At 39.7% G+C, this 18,414-nt stretch overlaps 1 protein-coding gene across 1 annotated transcript in view; it reads right to left on the reverse strand.

Annotated features, from left to right (window-relative positions):
* Positions 1 to 18,414, reverse strand: part of POLR3B (RNA polymerase III subunit B) — an 81,835-nt gene that overhangs the window by 6,681 nt on the left and 56,740 nt on the right. The window contains exons 24-26 of the mRNA XM_082064814.1: positions 8,643 to 8,746; positions 7,597 to 7,763; positions 4,645 to 4,758 (exon numbers count right to left, since the gene is read on the reverse strand). Coding sequence (XP_081920940.1) covers positions 4,645 to 4,758; positions 7,597 to 7,763; positions 8,643 to 8,746 — 385 coding nt within the window. The remainder of the gene's footprint in view (positions 1 to 4,644; positions 4,759 to 7,596; positions 7,764 to 8,642; positions 8,747 to 18,414) is intronic.

Consider the following 18,414-nt stretch of genomic DNA (forward strand, 5'->3'; position numbering starts at 1 on the left):
TTATGTGCTGCTTCTGGTACCCGCAGCAGTGTAACCCCCCTAGAATACCCTATGGCAGATCTGGCCCATAACTTTTGGAGTATACTTTATATTATTTCAAATAATCAAATTAGTTAAGCATACTACATAGATTAAAAAAAATATTTTTTGCCAATTTATTGCAACTCAGAGGAAAGGATTTATAAAGCCTTCAACATCTAATCATCTTCTGTAATAAGTATTAAAAAAATATACTAATTACTACACCAAAATATCTTCTAAAGATGAAAGTTGTATTTGTTTTTAAGGGGAAGTAGTTTCCCTTAGTCTGACCACACTGGAACCTTAAAAATAATCTGCTTGTAACTTAAACCATCCTTTTCATTCATACAATCTTCTATTTTTCCCACTGTTGGGAGAATGGATAGAAGTTGTTTACATCCTGATTAAAAACCCTCTGGTCCCCTCCCCAGATGATGGGACCAGCACAGTTCAGATGCTGTTTGAAAGGACGAACCCTGTGCTAAATGCAGCTTCTCTTCTGAAGTCCCAAGAGGCAGATTTTAAAAGCAGTTGGGGTCTCTAAAGATTTGCTGTGGTGCTGTAAGTGCTTGAGTTCCTTTTACCAACTGACTTGTATAATATATTAGTTAATGCACAAGCCTACTTTCAGAAGTGCCACCAGGTGCTGTTCCACAGGATAAAATGCCAAAACAGCTTCACTAATGTGAGCCTAAATAAAGTCTCAATCCAGTTAAGGAAGAATAAAACGTCTTGAAAAAACATGGGGTCTCAACTCCAGCCTTTTAAGAGTTGCTATGTCATGGGTCTTCCAGCAGATACAGGATGAAGATTTTTAAGGCAGCTGAAATCCCATTAAAAAAAACCCAAAAAACAAAACCCAAACAAACGAAAAACCACAAAACAAACAACAACCCCCCCAAACCAAACAGAACAAAACACTCAACCAAAACACAGAAAGCACCCCAAAATCAAAAACCCCAACCTGAGTCTTAAGCTCCTGAGTGTTTCACTTGCACTGAACGTCAAGATGACCTCATTTAAAAAAAAGAAATCCCTTTTCCCTAAAAAGTAGTTTTCAAAAGTATCAAAAATTTCAATATTGAGACTGGGCCTTTGAAAAGAGTCTGTCTTCTGCTCCCTAAGTCAATTGGATTTTTCTTCTGGTTCACATGAGTTTGAAAATTCCCCACACCAAGGCTTGTTTAAAATGTTAAAACAGTATTTGTAAAGCATTTGTGCTTCCCCTTTCCCCCTGTACGTGTACACACACACACTGCAGCTGTTGCTCTGGGCAACTACTTCCATTCTTTATTCTAAATTTAACATTCTGAAAACAAAGCAGACTCTTGAAAATAAGACTGGGAATATTGGTGAAGATTTTTTTTGTTTTGTTTTTAAAGACGAAAACTATAGGAAGTTCTTAAAATTCCTAAGTGCTAAATAAAATGCAGTGAAAAAATAAGTAAAAAATAAGGCCAAGTGGTCCTTATACTATTTAACTGCTGCATTTAGAAAAAAGCATAAACCAATTACCTTCAGTGTTTCTAAGCACATTAAGAATTTATTGGCAGTAATTCTGCATTTTCTGGAAGAACAGTAGGTTCAGCTTTATGGCCTGTCCCTTGTTTCATCGACCAGGGGAGGGAAATAAGCGCACCCCCATGAGCAAGAGCAGGCCTTGTAGGCCTCAGCTAATTCGAACTGGAGTCATTGGCTGAAACACGGATCTCCAAGAAGTGCAGTATTACCTGGACAAACACTGTTTGAAGGAGAAGGGGGTGCTCTGCTCCCAGAGCGCAGAGAGAAGCCCTAACCAGTGTCATCACATTACACCCCTGCAGTACAACAGGAACTGACATATCTGATAAGTTCAAAAGACATGCAGGTGGCAGCTCTGACAATGTCCATCAAAACAACTATGCATGCAGAAAAGCTTATATTGATCTCTTGTGAGGAAAACTAAAAGCAGTTTATCTATTAAAAAGATTTAGCAGGACCGGGTATCCAGGCAACACCATATATAGAACTAGGTTTTAAATTGTCAACTACTCACAGCAAAATAAATTAAGTATTGCATTTTGGTTAACAAACACCAATTCAGAGGGCAACATCCTGGTGTTTTTTGACTGTGTTGACAAAGGAGTGCTGCTTTGCAATTCTATTATAAAGTGTTGTTTTAATCAGAACAATATCTAGAATCAGTGACGTTCAAAGAACTCAAGTCTTCTGCCTTATTCCAGATGGAAATACAGTTTGTCAGCTACGGCACATTTGATATATAATAAAATGCATTTCAAGACAACAACAGCCGAATTCCATGTTGAAAGCTGTTAGAGAATGACTTTTAAAAGTAAAAAACAATGTTAGAAGCAATCTACTCTCCAGGAAGTGCAATGGATGATAAAACAATAGTGAGTATGAAAGCTGGCAAAGCAGACTCTCTCAGCAGAGGCGATGGCAATAACAAAAGTTTAATTAGTTGAGGAGAAAAAAAGAAAATTCCTAAAAGACTAGTCAAGAGGCAGCATAAATTGAACATTCACTAGCTTTCCTGAAAGTCAAATAAAGAGCCCCAGCTACATAGTATGATGCTGCTGACTGGAACAAAGAATTCAAAGAAAGAAAGGGGTGGGAGAAATCACACCACCATCATCTTTACATGTAAACATTACCTTGACTTGGGATTTAGGTTTCATTTAGATTCAATATGTCTAAACAGTTGAGAAGTTGGGGAGACAATACAAGAGCAGATGAAGGGATTTGAGTAAGCCAGGCGCTCCAGCAAAGCCAACTGCATGCACCATTAGCTAAGACAGCGAGTTTTCATTTTCATGTGAAGCATCAATACCACGAGTAACACAGTGAAGAACAGAAAATGAGGCAGACAGCCCATTATTTGGGAATATTACTTATGTTCATATTGGCAAGCAGGTGTGGTAAGAAATGATGGCTGTGCTGTACTTGCTCTTCTTAATGTGGCTGGGGGAAAAGTTCAGACAAGAATTAAAAAAACTTTTCATTATTTCTCTCCCGGTTTAAACACTGGTATTTACTTCCATGGAAAGTGTGAGACAACTTCAGTTTGTTCTAGAGACACCATGATGCTGGAAAGCAAAAAGTCATAGGAAACGTGCAATAAAAGCGAGAAAGATACTTCCATATCAGGTACAGCAGAGACCTGCCCCTCCATTCTCTAATAGCACATCCACAGGTGGAAAAGTGTGCCTGTTAAGAGGACAGACTTGCTTACTTGTTGTGCAGGCAGACAAGGCAAGAAAAGTGGGTCAGCACATGGTAAGAGGCATAAAAATAAATTAAGAAGTAAAGAACATGAATCATGCTTGTTACAGGGAAGAGTAGGGCAGTATAGACATGACTTTGTGCTTATATCTCAAAAACAGTACAAGAAAAGGAAGGTCAAAAAGAAGAGTACTGCCATGCAGCAGATGAGATATCAGTGGTGGACATGATAGTCCAGAAAGACTGGTAAAGGACATTTAGAATAATCTTTGACAGAATATTCAAGACTAGCTGGCAATTAACTTTCTGTCATGATTTAGCAAATAATCCTGCTGTGCTGGAGGGAGGTGGACTAAGTGATCCACTAGGAGCCTCCTCAAAGCAAAGCCTGTGCCACTGAACTGTTTTTTGTGAGCCAGGAATATCACCAATTTAGAACATGAGTGCAAGCAGCTATACCGCTTGGCCTTAAGGAGAAAAAGTAACATCAGTGAAAGCGGGATGCTTGAAATTGCCCAAAGGTCCAGATAATTTAATAAGCCCACCTCCAAAGGCTTATATTACCTATTACTCAGAATAAATCTGCTTGACTTAAAAGTTTGACACCAGATGATATCAACATGGTAGTCAACCTTTTTGTTGGAGAGAAAAGCAAGTTCAGGCTTATTGCAATGATCGTGACTCCAAAGGAACTGAGAACGTACATTTCACTGTGCAAATAAAAACTGAAATTTACTGTTGGTATCTCTGTAACTTTTGCAGTTTATTAGTGTGAAAGGTGCTATTCTCCTGCATGGTACGGGATGATAACTGTGGACATACAACCCTAAATTCAGTTTCAGAGTTGAATGGAAGATTCTGCAAGGCAAAGTGCAGTATAGCAGGGACGTGTATTTTCTGATGCTTGTTTGCACTACACTAGAGCCAATTTGCCTTGCCTTGACAGACGAAGACATGGGCCACATCGATATTAACCTGATGAATACCAAAGGATGATGAAATATTAAAAGAAATTTCTTCCTTCTACTCATACTTGATTTAGTAAAAGTACAAATGTTAAATTAGAAAAAAATCCTCCAAAAATACCTACAATATGAGCAATCTAACAGGAAAGGTCAGAGTGTGCACAGTGAAATCACGAGATGGTGTTTTCACCAACTGCTAACAGAAGTCTGAGAAGCAAACTCAGTTTTGGATGACATAGAGCCCACCTGAACATTGAGAACAACCTCCTGCCAAAGTCTACTGTGAGGGCTTTTAGTCTGTAACAGTGTATTAACAGGTAATGGCATTTTGTGTCCAAGTATCAAAAGGTAAACAAACTTTGTTTTATATCTATCGGTCAGCTGGACGCCCTTCTGAACATACACTAAGAATTCTCTGCTTAGCCTGTAACAATACCTGGTGAGCACTGCTCTGGGTCCTCGAGCTCTCGCATGCATTTTATCCAACACCATGTGCTTCAGCTTCTGGTAATACACAGGGCCAAAGTAGATATATGCTTCCAAAGGCTCACTGAAGGAATAAAAGAAAAAACACAACACAAAACCAACATTCACAGTTAACACATATTTACCTTAAGAGAGAGAAGAGTGTCATGCACAGGACGAATTTGAAACAACCGTGAGCCCTAGAAAAAGGTGTTTGTGCTGTCAGGGCAATCAGTCTGTAAACCCCACAGAGAACCCTCTTGAACACAAGAGCAGTAAACTTCCAGCACCATGTACTCTTGTATCCACCCTAGGGAGGAACAAGTTCCTGAACTTGGTACTACAGGTACCTGTTTCAGCTGTACCATGTTAAGTCCGTTTGTCTGTACAGGAGTATTTCAGTAGTGCCATCAGCAACTGACAAAGACTGTAAATGCGTCAGATGCTGAAGAGTGACTTAAGGTATTTCTATTTACATTCCTTCACTCTAACTCATTCACACATTAAAAAAAAAGGTAAGCATATATGTAAACAAACACAAGCAGCAGAAATGCTCAAAGCATCATTTTTAGAAGAGCACTTGAAGTAATTTGTGTTTGCATGCATAGAATCATATAATCACTTTGGCTGGAAGATCATCAAGTCCAACCATAACCTAACTCTAGCACTAAAACATGTCCCTAAGAACCTCATCTATACATATTTTAAGTACCTCCAGGAATGGTGACTCCACCACTTCCCAGGGCAGCCTGTTCCACTGCTTCACAACCCTTTCCATGAAGAATTTTTTCCTAATATCCAATCTAAACCTCCGCTGGAACAAATTGAGGCCATTTCCTCTCATCCTACCGCTTGCTACCTGGGAGAAGAGACCAACACCCCCCACGCTACAACCTCCTCTCAGGTAGTTGCAGACAGCGATAAGGTCTCCCCTCAGCCTCCTTTGCTCCAGGCTAAACAGCCCCAGTTCCCTCAGCTGCTCCTCATCAGACTTGTGCTCCAGGCCTCTCACCAACCTCATCACCCTCCTCTGAACTCTCTCCAGCACCTCAATGTCTTTCTTATAGTGAGGGGCCCTAAAACAAACACAGTATTCGAGGTGGGGCCTCACCAGTGCCTAGTACAGGGAATGATCACTTCCCTAGTCCTTCTGGCCACACTATTCTTGATACAAGCCAGGATGCTGCTGGCCTTCATGACCACCGGGGCACACTGCTGGGCTTAGCACTGGCACACCATGATCTTGACAGCCTTCCCATCCATTAATTCTCCCTGTGCACCAATTGGGAGTCCAACCCAAGGCCCTGCTGGCTGAGAGCCCTTCTGAGCTCAGCTGGCCCTGCAGCCCCGCTCGGCAGCTGCATTCACAGCATAAACATCCCTACACCAGCTGGCACCCAGGGTTCAGACCAGCTGGGTAAATGGGTTCTTGAGAACCATGTGTAGGCATCTGCACCAGCTTGGGAACATCTGTAAGCAGTACAGAGGGTGTTACTCCATTCTACGAGCTGGGGTAATGGCTTGAGATTTCTGCGTTTCAAACATACCCAACTTTAAGAACAGTATGAGTGCCTAACAATCATAAAGCAGCAGTTGAAAGCACTCAGTCATTTCCCAGCTACCACCTTCAGCACTAAGAATGACCAGATTTAACACAGACAAACCAACTCAGCACTGACACTGATTTATTTTAAAAAAATATATATGTGCAATGTAAAAACAAGCTGGAGACAAAGGTACTGAGCCTCCCATTCAGAGTCATTACTGACACAGAGGTAGTTGTATTCCAAAAGCTGCCTATTGAAGAAAATAATAAAACTTAACTAGACATTTGGAATTTGCAAACTTCCACATTGTTATCAAATCTGCCTTCAAATTTCATAAAAAATAGACTAAACAAGTGAAAATTGCTTGGAAGAATACCAGTATCTTAAAGCAAAGTCTCTAAATAGGGTACTAAAAAGCCAAAGTTTGGGGACACGGGATTTTTAGAGCTGGATGATTTCATTCTCCCTAGGAAACAAGATCAGTCAGGTTTGTTAAAAGTTACCATGATGTATCAACAGAAAGTGTTTCAAATACCAGGACACTTGATATAGTTTATGGAATATGGAGTAGGTAAAGAAAACAAAATCATCTCTCTGAAACAAAAAGAGAAACTACATATGGAATAAGTTGGTAGGAAAAGCAATTAAAATAAAAAGTATTCTTAAAAAAAACTTACAAAAGAGACCTAAACTTGTTCCTTGAGAAGGAGGGGACTGGGAGGATAATAAAAATAGCAGGAAGGTAGGATTAAGATACATTTTGGACGGGCAGGCATGTGGAGCCATATGGCCTTTTCCTGTTCCTAAACTATCTTATGTTCTTTGAACTCTGCGTCTCAGAAGCCAGTCTGATCAACACAGCAGGAAGTTTGCAGATTAGAGCTTTATGCCAGACTGAATCATTGTGTAATCAAAAGAAGAAAAAAAAGGAAAAAGAGTACACACAAAATATTCCCAAGAAACAGACACCTGCTTCCAAAGGCATATTTTACAGTACTATTAAAGTCAACATGAAAATGCTTCTCTGATTCCAAGTATAAATAAGGTTTGCTGCCAACAGAAACCCAACATTTCTTACAATCACTCAGATTGATTTTACTATTTTTTGTCATGCAGCAGCATACTTTCTTACATACTACAGGGGCCATTCACATTACAGCCACCCAAATACAAGTAATTCTTAAAATGTGGAACCACAAAATACTTCTAAGAAAAAAAAAGCACACTGTTCTTAAGCCCCTTCCCTCCATCTCACAAAGTGGTTTGCAAATAAGAGAAAGTTCCTGAGCTCTGAGACATGAGAAGATTTTTCAGATGTGTCTTAACAGGATTTCTCCACCCTCTGAAACATCTAAATCTATACAGTAGATTCTTACCCCGTGATACCAGATGTTACATAGTCCTTCCCTAGGTAGTTATAACCATGGCGAATAAGATCTTCACACACATCCTTAACTTTACTGCCTCCAAAAGCTGTTCCATAGTGAAATCTGCCATCGAGGACCCCAGCCTTCCCAGCCAGGAGTTCAATTAACTTTCCTACCTGTGCAAAGAAAAGCAGAGTTAACAGACTCATATGGAAACGTTGCTGGGTTGGTCATAGCGTACGTTAGCCAGGCAAAGTGTCTGAGGTGGTGGCCTGGGTCACTGCATGCAATGGCAGGAGAGGAAGAAGCACAGGTTTCTCCCTGTTCACACCCGCTGTGTGAAGGGGTGAAAACCAGACACATCGCTGGGTCTGGGGACACCTTTAAAGTCCAGACTCAGACAGTTCAATTTTTTTCCAGTTGTCTGGAGAATGAACAGGATCCAGTTTGGCCTTATGCTCTAGGAAACAGCCTCAGAGACTGACACGCTACAGTGCAGCAGGGGGAACAGAAGAGAAGCGGCCAACAAAGGCTGTACGAAGTAAACAGTGGAGGTCCCACATAAAGCCCAGGCTGTGATGTGTTTAGTGTGACCCTGGAGTACAGGTGCAAGACCTCCATCAGTTCCAGGGAAGCGTGTGTAATCTAAGTTATGCAGGTCTAGAGCTATTATTGAAACTCCTCTCCAATCTTTGCCTTGCAGTCTGCCCCAGCTGGCTTAGTGGGCACAGGCAATAAGGAACGATGAGGGAGAGCAAGATATTTTCAAACCGAATGTGTGCAAGCAAGGTATTCAGTTGATTTTTTATTAGCTTGATACAAAACGAGAATGGTGCACGAACAGCCTGCATCCCTACTCCTTTTACAGGAAGATGTTTCAAACCATGCAAAAACAGAGGGCTGAATACTTGTAGGAAAGCAAGTGTGTGGTGTGATGATTGGAGAATATTCTCAGTGAAACTGTGTTCAAAACTTTTTCTTGTTTCTGCTGGCTACTCCACCTCGCTCTCCTTGTCAGGGGACACTGTCTCTTTAACTGTAACACAACCACTAACCGTCATACGCGATGGGAAGCCATGAGGGTTCATTATGATATCTGGACAGATTCCTGTATCGCAAAATGGCATGTCCTCCTGAGGAACAATCAGTCCGCACACCCCTGCAGAAGAGAAAACATTTCAATTCACAAACAGCAAACCACCAGCAGGGCTGACGCCCATCACCAGATTTTCTTCAGTGTTTTCCTCCTCCTCTCTTTCTCATGGATCACTTTTTACCCACATTCATTACCATGAGGAGTGCTCACAACCTGCAGGCTGGAAGAGAGCCCTTGTGACAGGACTGGCTAAATTAGCATACCCTTACATAATGCTCACAGTGATTTGTGAGCTAGCAAATTAGGGAAGAAAGCTTTAGATGCAGCTTTCAGAAGGAAGGAGAAACTTCAGACCAGTCAGACTGGAACGTCTCAAGAGAAACCTAGTTGTTAAAAGCTAATGCTTTTATAATATCCTGCAAAAAAAATTAAGAAATCAGGCCTCTTATGTTATCTCTTTGGATAAACAGAATTATTATTGATTAGAAATTTGTTTGTCAGATGTATCTTTGCTAAATACTGTGAAGAAAAACAAATCAAGCCAGGACTTTGACAGGGACTGAGAGGAGGTAAGTAGGGGAAAATTAAAAAAATGAAAAATAATAATAAAAAACCACCACCAAAGGTTTTTTCAGGTAGGATTCGCTTGCTGCTTTCAATGATTATAAGGCACAATCCACTTCTCAGACTGCTTGTATTTTGTCAGTCCATGAACACAAACTGTACCCTGAAAAGTTTTGGAAGCTTTTTCCAGTTTCCATCCATATTGGATGTAAAACAAACAAAACCCCCCAAATTCTCATACTACTTAGGAAAGATTAAATGGAAACATGAAAACTCTTTTAAAAATAGTTTGTCATACATCTCAGAATTTTCCTTCCAACCCTCACAACCATTTCTACAGTGAATTCTGAAAATCAAAATACTGCAGCTATAAATGAACAGCAGATCTAACATTCCAATTCAGGTGCTAAAATGCAGCTGCTTAAGCCCACACTCCTTTGAACCAAAGCTACTGTTTCAGTTGGACAATTTCTTCCAGAAGTCCTTAGAGCTGAAAAAAAGCCTGCAAGCTATTTGGGATCAGCCTGCTGCAAGTGCCAGAGCACGTTTTGGGAACCATCCTGAAGCAGAGGGGGCTCCTGGAAGACTGAGGGTGCTGGTTACATCCCTAAAAAGGCATCCCCCCACCAGCCAGTTCACAGGGGGATATTGGCGTCTGCTCAGGAGGGAGCTCCTCTTCTACTGTCCAAGCAAGACGGGGATAGGTGTATGGGACAGTAGTTAATAGAATGAGAATGGTAAGTATGGGGGAAGGGTGCAGGGAAAAAAAAAAAAAGAACTGGAACGTCTGGGGCAAAGAGGAGGGGGGTTGTTGTACTTAGTTTTTAAGCCTAGTGAAACTAATTTTCATTGTTCTATTATGATAAATCAATAACATCCTTCTACCCCTCCCCGCCAAGCAGCAATCATTTGCTGAAAATGAAAAAAAACCCAACAAACCACTCTCTCTCATGCACAGGGCTTTTTTCAAACTAAAACTGTATACAGAAATACTTAATTATATAGGTATTACGGCATGTATATTTTGCCTTATTCGCATCTACTTCTAAGAAAGCATTAGGTTGTATCTGGACTTCACGGCACCTGTAAGCCAAAAATTAAATCTTAGCTAACTTAAAATTACTTTAGGCTCTGCAAACCTTTTATATGCCAAGCCGGTTCCCATAGCAGACAGCCACTGTGTTGTTTGTTTTGTGTGAAAGTGAATGATAAAAGATCCATGAAATCGACACAGAAAGGCAGAACAGCAGAAAGAACTGAGGGCTCTCCATCATAGCGGCTTCTACCCTCCGCTGACTTGTATAACAATGGGACCTACACACCCAACTGCAGATCTAACACAGCTGTGCATTTCATTAGATGAAGAGCACTAGTGACACAAGTAAATAATTAACTTATTCTGGTCCGCTGACTGTGGTTATGAGACCAGTCATAGCTGACAGATTTTAATACAAGTTAACACAAAGACGGCATAATGAGCTTAGAAGTTAAAAACAAAATATTTAGACAGAATCCAGCTATGTGAAGCTCACTAGGCCATTTATAAAGTTTCTATTTTACAGGAAAAAAAAAGAGAGAAAGCTATAAAACCTCAGTTCTAAGCTTCTCTATGTTAGGAAGTTGCTGAGCTTATAGCAGATCTGTAGCATGTCCGTGTGTATTTCGAGAACATAACAGAGAGAAGTTTCTTCTTCCTCTATGTTTTATAAAAGTTCATTCTTTCTCATTAAAAAAAAAGCTGTTTAAAAAGCTGAAAGAAGCATTTCCTATTTACAACACTACTTCTAAAAGAAAGTAACCGCAATTAATTTCAAAATGTAAACCTGATTTTATTTTGTAGTCACTTGCCGTCAGAAACTCTTTAAGAGACTAATGCTTGCAGGTCTGCACTTTAAATTTGCTGCTCCCTCTCATCCCCGAAGGCTGAGCCAGGGTTTGCAGCAGGGCAGTAAAAGGCAAGTCTAGGGGTTCTGCATTGCCAAGCAGCTGCGAAAAGTGACCACGAGAATTAATCCGTAGAAGAGGAATTAACGCTTGCAACTGGCTAATAAAACAGTACAGGAGAAAAGAAGAGGGTGGATTTTAGGCAGCCTCAAGTCCCAAATGTTGCCCTGTCCAAGTCAGAACTGCATTTCACAACTGAGCTGCCCAGCTACTCCCCATACAGTATTCATAAATAGGACACGCTCAAACTAGCTGGGAACTTTGCTCCGGCTCTTACTGCAAGTTTTTAAGAGTTCTAAGTTGTCACTGATTTAGACACCACATGAAAATCAGGCCCTAGAATTCACACTATACGCACAAAACACTTTGGTTTCATTCTCTTCCCTTCCCCTCACAATTCTTATATGCTGCATCTGAAATTCAGCAATATGATTCCACACACTAAATGCTATACTGCAACGGGCCTGAATCTGCTCTCACCTATACACTCTGTAGTTCTCATCTGGGACCAGAATCAAACATAAACAACCAGAAAAGGCTGCAGACAGAACAAAAAAAAAAACCCCAAACACAAACCCCCAAACAAACAAACAAAATTCCCCCAAATTAATAATTAATGTGTGGTGGTTGTTTTTTTTTAATGTGCACTAACAAGAGTATGTTTGAGCAAGGAACCATTCAGCAGCTTGCTATATCTCATTCCTTTTGAACTGAAAAACAAATTGAATTTTAGAAAAAAACTTTGTATATCAATTTCATTATGTCACCTTAGAGGAAAAATCAGTGAAAATGCTAACAAATTCTTTTCAGATAACCCCTCTCTCTCTCTTAAAAAAAGTGGATGAATAAGAGTGGTAGTTTGCCGCAAGGATAACAGTTTAAATTGGAGTAAACTTAAATCAGACACCTATAGTGGTTTAACATGCAAGTATAAACCAGCCATGGTCAGTGTTTTTCAGGGCTATTGTATGGCAGCCAACACATGACAGCCCCGTCCTCACACCCGCTATCTGCACCAACCCTGACAGCACCTCAGCACCCACGCACCTCTGACTGAGCATAAAGATCCCCGCACCCCAAAAGTGGGTTTGTTCTTTAAGAGCTTATTGCGCTAATCGGGGGAAATTCAGGTTTCCAGAACTGCTATATTTTTATATGCGGTTGCTTTTCCAGTTTGCTGACAAACAGGAACATACAGAGACTTGTAAACCAGTAGTTCGGCAGGGAGGGGGAAAGGGGGCGATGGGAGGGGGCAGGGACAGAACACAACAGCATGGGAAAGTTTTTCACCGGCTGCGATAAGATGTCTTCTATACACACACACGCCAAATGAAAAGAAAAAAAATCATCAAATAAGTCAAAACAACCTAATATAGAAAACTAATTACTACCAGCAGGAGGGACATTAGAGAGCAAAGGAGAGAAAGTGAATAGAAGCAGCAGTAGTACCAGTTTCTATCAGCAAGATAAAAGAAGCGCATTACTAAACGTGCTTGTTTACTTATTCTAATGATACGGTGGTAAAAGAGCTAAAACCAACTTGAAAGGCATCTATTTTAGATTCACCACATTTGCCAGAATTTGGAAAATACTCTTGAGGAATACGACCACGTCACATAACGAAGAGGAATCGTAGCTGTAACGCAGCACCATGTATCATGGACAAGCGACAGATTTGCAAAAATTAGTCAGGCTAAACAAAAATGAACATCTGCTTCAAAACTCTCTGATTACATAGTGTGTTGGCTAACTAAGGACAAAACAAGTTCAGAAGAAAAGTGCTGCATCACACGAGCTTTGTTCAATATTGAATCATTCACTGATCTATCATATCACTTGCTACATCCCATTTGACATAAGAGGTAAAGAACAGAATTAAAATTAACAGATAAATAATGCATAAGTAAACTTGATTAGTTTTCTTATTAAAAACATCACTCTAAATGAGAGGAGGTGCTAGAAGACAATACAGTTTGTACACTGCTTTCCCATGAGCTGCTGAATGGTCTGATGTGATAAATTTGCATAGTCTGAAGCACACAAAGAGCTGATTAATTGAAACCCTTACAATGCTTCTGGAAGCAGCTATTGTAAAACAATAACCATAGGAACTTTACAAAATACACATGGCTGAATGAGTCAAGAGCTTAATAAAATGTGTGTTCAGGATACACTATTTGGAAACAGAATTAGAGATTTTTATTCTGTGCCATAAAATGCTAAATCACCCTAATTTCAGAGGTTCAGTTGAGGATTTACTGAAAAGGTCACAAGGTTACCTGTTTGCTGCTTGAGATAAAAAAATGCTGTAATTTTCTTCTTAAGACAGCAAATAAGCAGCGGTTTTGTTAAAAACAAATAGAAAAAACAGTATGAGAAGTTTTTATGGCATTCTGACATCTCATTTTCTCAGATTCAATTTCTGAAGATAAAAATAAGGTAAGAAATGCTTACCTTTCCTGATGCTACTACTGTAACTACTAATCATCCCACATTCTTGCCGTCCATAACAGCAAATTATTTTTAATGCCACTTCAACCATTTAATTCCTATAAAGCAGCTGATGTTTTGTTAGAGATAAAGTACCAAATCTGACTTGTAACATGGGGGAAAATGACACAAGTAGATATTTAAAACTAACAGCTTACTTTACAAGTTCTGATGATACGTACGGTACAAGTGCCCATTAAAAGGAGAAAGATAAGTTGTTCTCAATCACAGAGTTAGGCAAGCAGAAGGAAGATGCTGAAACTAGTAAAAATTTTTAAAAGTAAGCAAGGTCAGACTTTGCTAGATAAGCGGTATTGTTATGAAGTTTATGTAGTTGACAATGCTGTGAATGGATTTTGTTTTGACACCAAAGAACATTGTTCATTTAAGAAAACAAAGACTATCTTTCATGAATTTAAACTCGCTTCCTTGTCTTTAGATTTGTTTAAGTGCAGATACTTCAGAAAGGTTTAATCCTTTATCTTAGATCTTCAGCTATTAAAAAGCTTCTGTTTGCCAGTTCAAACAATCTCTTGCTTAAATACAGTTTTTCCACTCCTCAGGAATACTGTTCAGTATTGCTGCTTAGTTCTGTGATCTGCAGGACCTTTGTTGGAGGTGTTAATCCTTTTTCACATGAGAGACTGAGAAATGTTCTTTCAGAGAAGTGATATATTGCTTTTTTTCACATCAAAGGAGCCCAACTTTTTCCTCATTGTGACTTGTAGCAAAGCAAGAGGAAATCTGGAAATATAATAATTTAGTTTGTATGGAACTCAGATGAAGCTTCTTTAGCTTAACAATCCTTTAGCCTCCTGTGCTTTGAAAAGTGATTTTGCTTGAGGAATGCAAGATTGAAAAACAAAATAATTAAGCAAAAAACTTTCTTTATCCTTCTGGTAAAAATACGATGCAATATAGTTAAAACAAAGTCCTACAGCTCAGGATAAGTACTCCCTGGTAGGTATATGGGTTTTTGTGAGACATTAGAAGCTTAAGGTCTTACAGACTACAGTGACAGTCCCACTCCCAAAGATCTTACTACAATGTCCAGTTCGAAGACGATTACTGAGATAGAGCAAAATATTTGCTGGTGCATTCTCCAACACAACGTGATGGCTTCATTCGGGTTGTTTTCTCCTCCTCATACACACCTTTGTTGACAGGGCTTGAAGGAAAGGGTAACTTTTATAGGCAGTTTGGAAGAAGTGTACTTAAAACAGGGACTTGAATGAAAAGAGCGTGTAGTGGACAGGCCAGAAGTGGTGACCCTTGCCAAGACCATGCTGACATGTGAGAGGACACAAAGAAGGCAGCAAATACAGAGGCAGCGGCACAAATCTATATTATTACAGAAGCCTATAAAATGCACCTACATATTTAACAAAAGGCTCCTCTGTAACAAAACGCTAAAGCTGGTTTGTGACATTTATCCCAGATACTTTCCAATTCTGTTACTTTGCTTCTTTCTGCCCCAGTGACAAAGTATAGCTTTGGAATACAAATCAATTTGGAACACAGGAAAAAGCTCATGAAAAAACCTTGGGAAATGTGGTTTGTGCAATCCCTTATTTTGCACATATTTAATTATTTAAATACTACTACTACAATTCCATGAAATCAAATCTTCATGCATTCCTTCTAGAAAATAAAAATACTTCACAGGAAAGACTGACAATACAGAATGGAGAGAAATACGCTTTCTCTCTTCACTGAGTCAAGGTACTTGTTGGTTTAAGCTCATCTCAGGCTTAAATGGCCCTATGATAGGCTCAAAGCTAACATTCACAAATTAAACTTGAAGTGGTAATTGCCTGCATTCAGATGAAGATGAAAGAACAAATTCAGGGCTAATTAAAAATTCTCTCAATGGAAAATGTTAAACTGTTAGTATCATGATTTCTGTTTCGCAGCTGCCTATATTCCTCTGTTATGACCGATCCTTCCCCAATTTGATGACTGAGAAGGATGATATTAACTGTATTTTTAAACAGCTAGCAAAAGAGATTTTCCCTTTCATCTTTTTTCTGCAGTGCTGTCATTGCCTGTAATCTAACATTAATGTTGGTATCTGGTTCTCCGTTGTATACTGAAGTTGCAAAACAGTAAACTCCACTGTTTTAGCCAACATTTTTTTTCTTGGTACCTAACATGTCTATCTTCTCCACTAAGCACATTTCTCCTTTCACCCATTTATTGTAACATCTTTTCCAATAATGCACTACACACCAGTGAACTGAGAGATCTACTACCAGGAAGCATATGTATCCTAGTAGGATGTAATAATTTAGAATACAATCGCTGCTCTGATCACAAGGGATTTCCAGAGGCTGATGTACTAGACAGCTAACAAGCACGTCTGCAAAATCTGTAACACAACTGTTGCAATATTCCCATTCATATCTCTAAAACCAAGCTGAAAGAGACGTGCTATTCTGAATAATAGATGGTTTTGGCTTATTATTATTATTACAGGTCCAAAGCAGAGCTACGTGGGGGATCAGTCATTCCAACCTGACGTAATGCCAGGCATAACTAAGGGCACCCTCGAAGTTCCTTACAGGATTTAGGATGCTGTTTTTCATTACCATGGAATTTCCACGGGTATTTAACTTTGGAAAAAAATATTACTAACTTTCAATGCCTTTTGGGATATTAAAGAAAATATCACCAGATTCCACCACGGTGCGTATTAGTTGGTTCTGCATTTGACGATGAACATCAGGGTTTGATAACAAGCAAAAGTATTAGTGAGATGTCTGCTGTTGAGCCCTCTAAAACGAGCTTACTCTAGATTGTGAGATGCCTCATGCACATTTAGCGGTACAGAAGGTGCTCTGCTCCCTAAAGCCATATTGCAGCCTGCCTGACACACTCCTGTTCCCTTTATCATTCTTCCACTTCCAACTCTTCTCCTCAGATGTTTCTACATTTGTGAAGCACCCTTTTTCTTCATTTTTGGAGTGTATGAAAATCAGTTCCATAGTAATCTTGTTCAATCAATATTTCAACAGATGCACATCAATAGCCTTAGCTAGGAGACAAACCCTATCTGCCTAAATTTTAATGCAAGATGTCCATAAATACTTATCATGATTAACTGAGTAGGTTCTTTAACATAATGTGTAGGCTATTTTCTTTTACTCCAGTAAGAACATTTCTCATGGACAATACTGACTGCATTGTTATATAATAACTTACAGCTAAAATGCCACGTGCCACCTACCAAGAGAAAGGACTGATTAGACCAAGCTCAAAATATATGAAGAAATGGATATGAAGAAATGGACTTTGCTCTAAAAGCAGCTGTAGGCTTAAAAGTACTGCACATCTTCATTGTGTATGAGCATTTATTTCAGAATACAGAGTTTCAAGAACCAATTTTATGGGTCTATGGAAAGATATCATGAGAAGCAAAGGTGATCTTGCTGGAGGTACTGACAAAGCCTGCATTGACTGGACTCTGTATAAAATACACGCAAAGAACGTGAGGCAGTATCTGGTAAGAGCTGATATTATGATCAACCCATTTAGGTTTGCTCTACACAAAAGTCCTGACCACCAAACCTGGAGACTATAGACATAAGGATTACTGTGGCTGGCCCTACATCTCATGACAGGGATGTAAGTCTTCAGTTACACGCAGCCAGCTCATTGCCACTGAGGCTTTTGCACTCCCATAACCCTAGAAAGTACCTCGAGTTTGACTTCTCATGCTTTACTCATGCATGTGAGTCAAGAAGTGAACAGTGATATGAAGCACCATAAAAATTACTTCTTACCTGTGCTTGGAGTCCATCTGTAAGCAAACACTCTACATAACCCCTCCAATCACACAGGGACTGAATATACTGCAGATTATTCTGTTTAAGCTTGGTTTGAGAAAGCCCTAGAGCATTTTTTTGCAGTTTCATTTCATTGCGCTGGCTCTGATTTTCATACGGATGTTGTACAAGTACCAGCTCTTTGCTAACTGGCTTCATGGCATATTTGCCCACAGAGTTCCCTGGTTCTGCTCCCAAAATACATTATGTGAATCAGCACAGCAAAATCAAACCCACCATGAGGCTGAGACAAGAGCAGAAGCAGTAGTAAATCAAGGACACAGAGTGTTGAAGGGGACACTTGCAGGGAGCTCGTCCTAACAAAAAGCACTTTCTCTTCTACACATCTGAGAAAGAACGCTACTCACAAAAGGCCAGTTTGTTTGCCAAACAACATCCCTTAGCTAGTACTGTAATTGGAGGTATTACTGCAAAGTTCATTGACTACAACTACTTTTAATATTTCAAATCCATCAGTGTCCTTCATTATTTCCTCTGTTCCCTCTCTCTCCTCCAACAGATCCTTGTGTTACCAGATGTAAGAGGCAGGTGTACTTTATGCTGAATGCTCTGGTTCCAGTTCCTCAGAAATCAAAACAAGGAAGTAAGGATTTTTTGTCCCAGGAGTTATTAAGACAGTGTCAGGCTTGTCCAGTAACAGGAACGGAGTGTATGTGCTGCAATGGAAAGGATTTGGTGATATCAACCTCGTTCCCTTCCTGCCACATGTGACACGAGATTGAGCCATGTTCTTTCATAAGCCAGAAAGTCATGCTTGCCAACTCCTTCCCTCAGAAACATCACCGCTAAATCTGGTGAGCTTAACAAACAAAAAAAAGGGATATGGTCTTCTACCACTGTGTTCATAAAAGATATGAACCAATCAATGGAAACATGCATGATGATATT

Source organism: Streptopelia decaocto (genome assembly GCF_964273445.1).
Source record: "Streptopelia decaocto genome assembly, chromosome: 1".
Lineage (NCBI taxonomy): Eukaryota > Metazoa > Chordata > Aves > Columbiformes > Columbidae > Streptopelia > Streptopelia decaocto.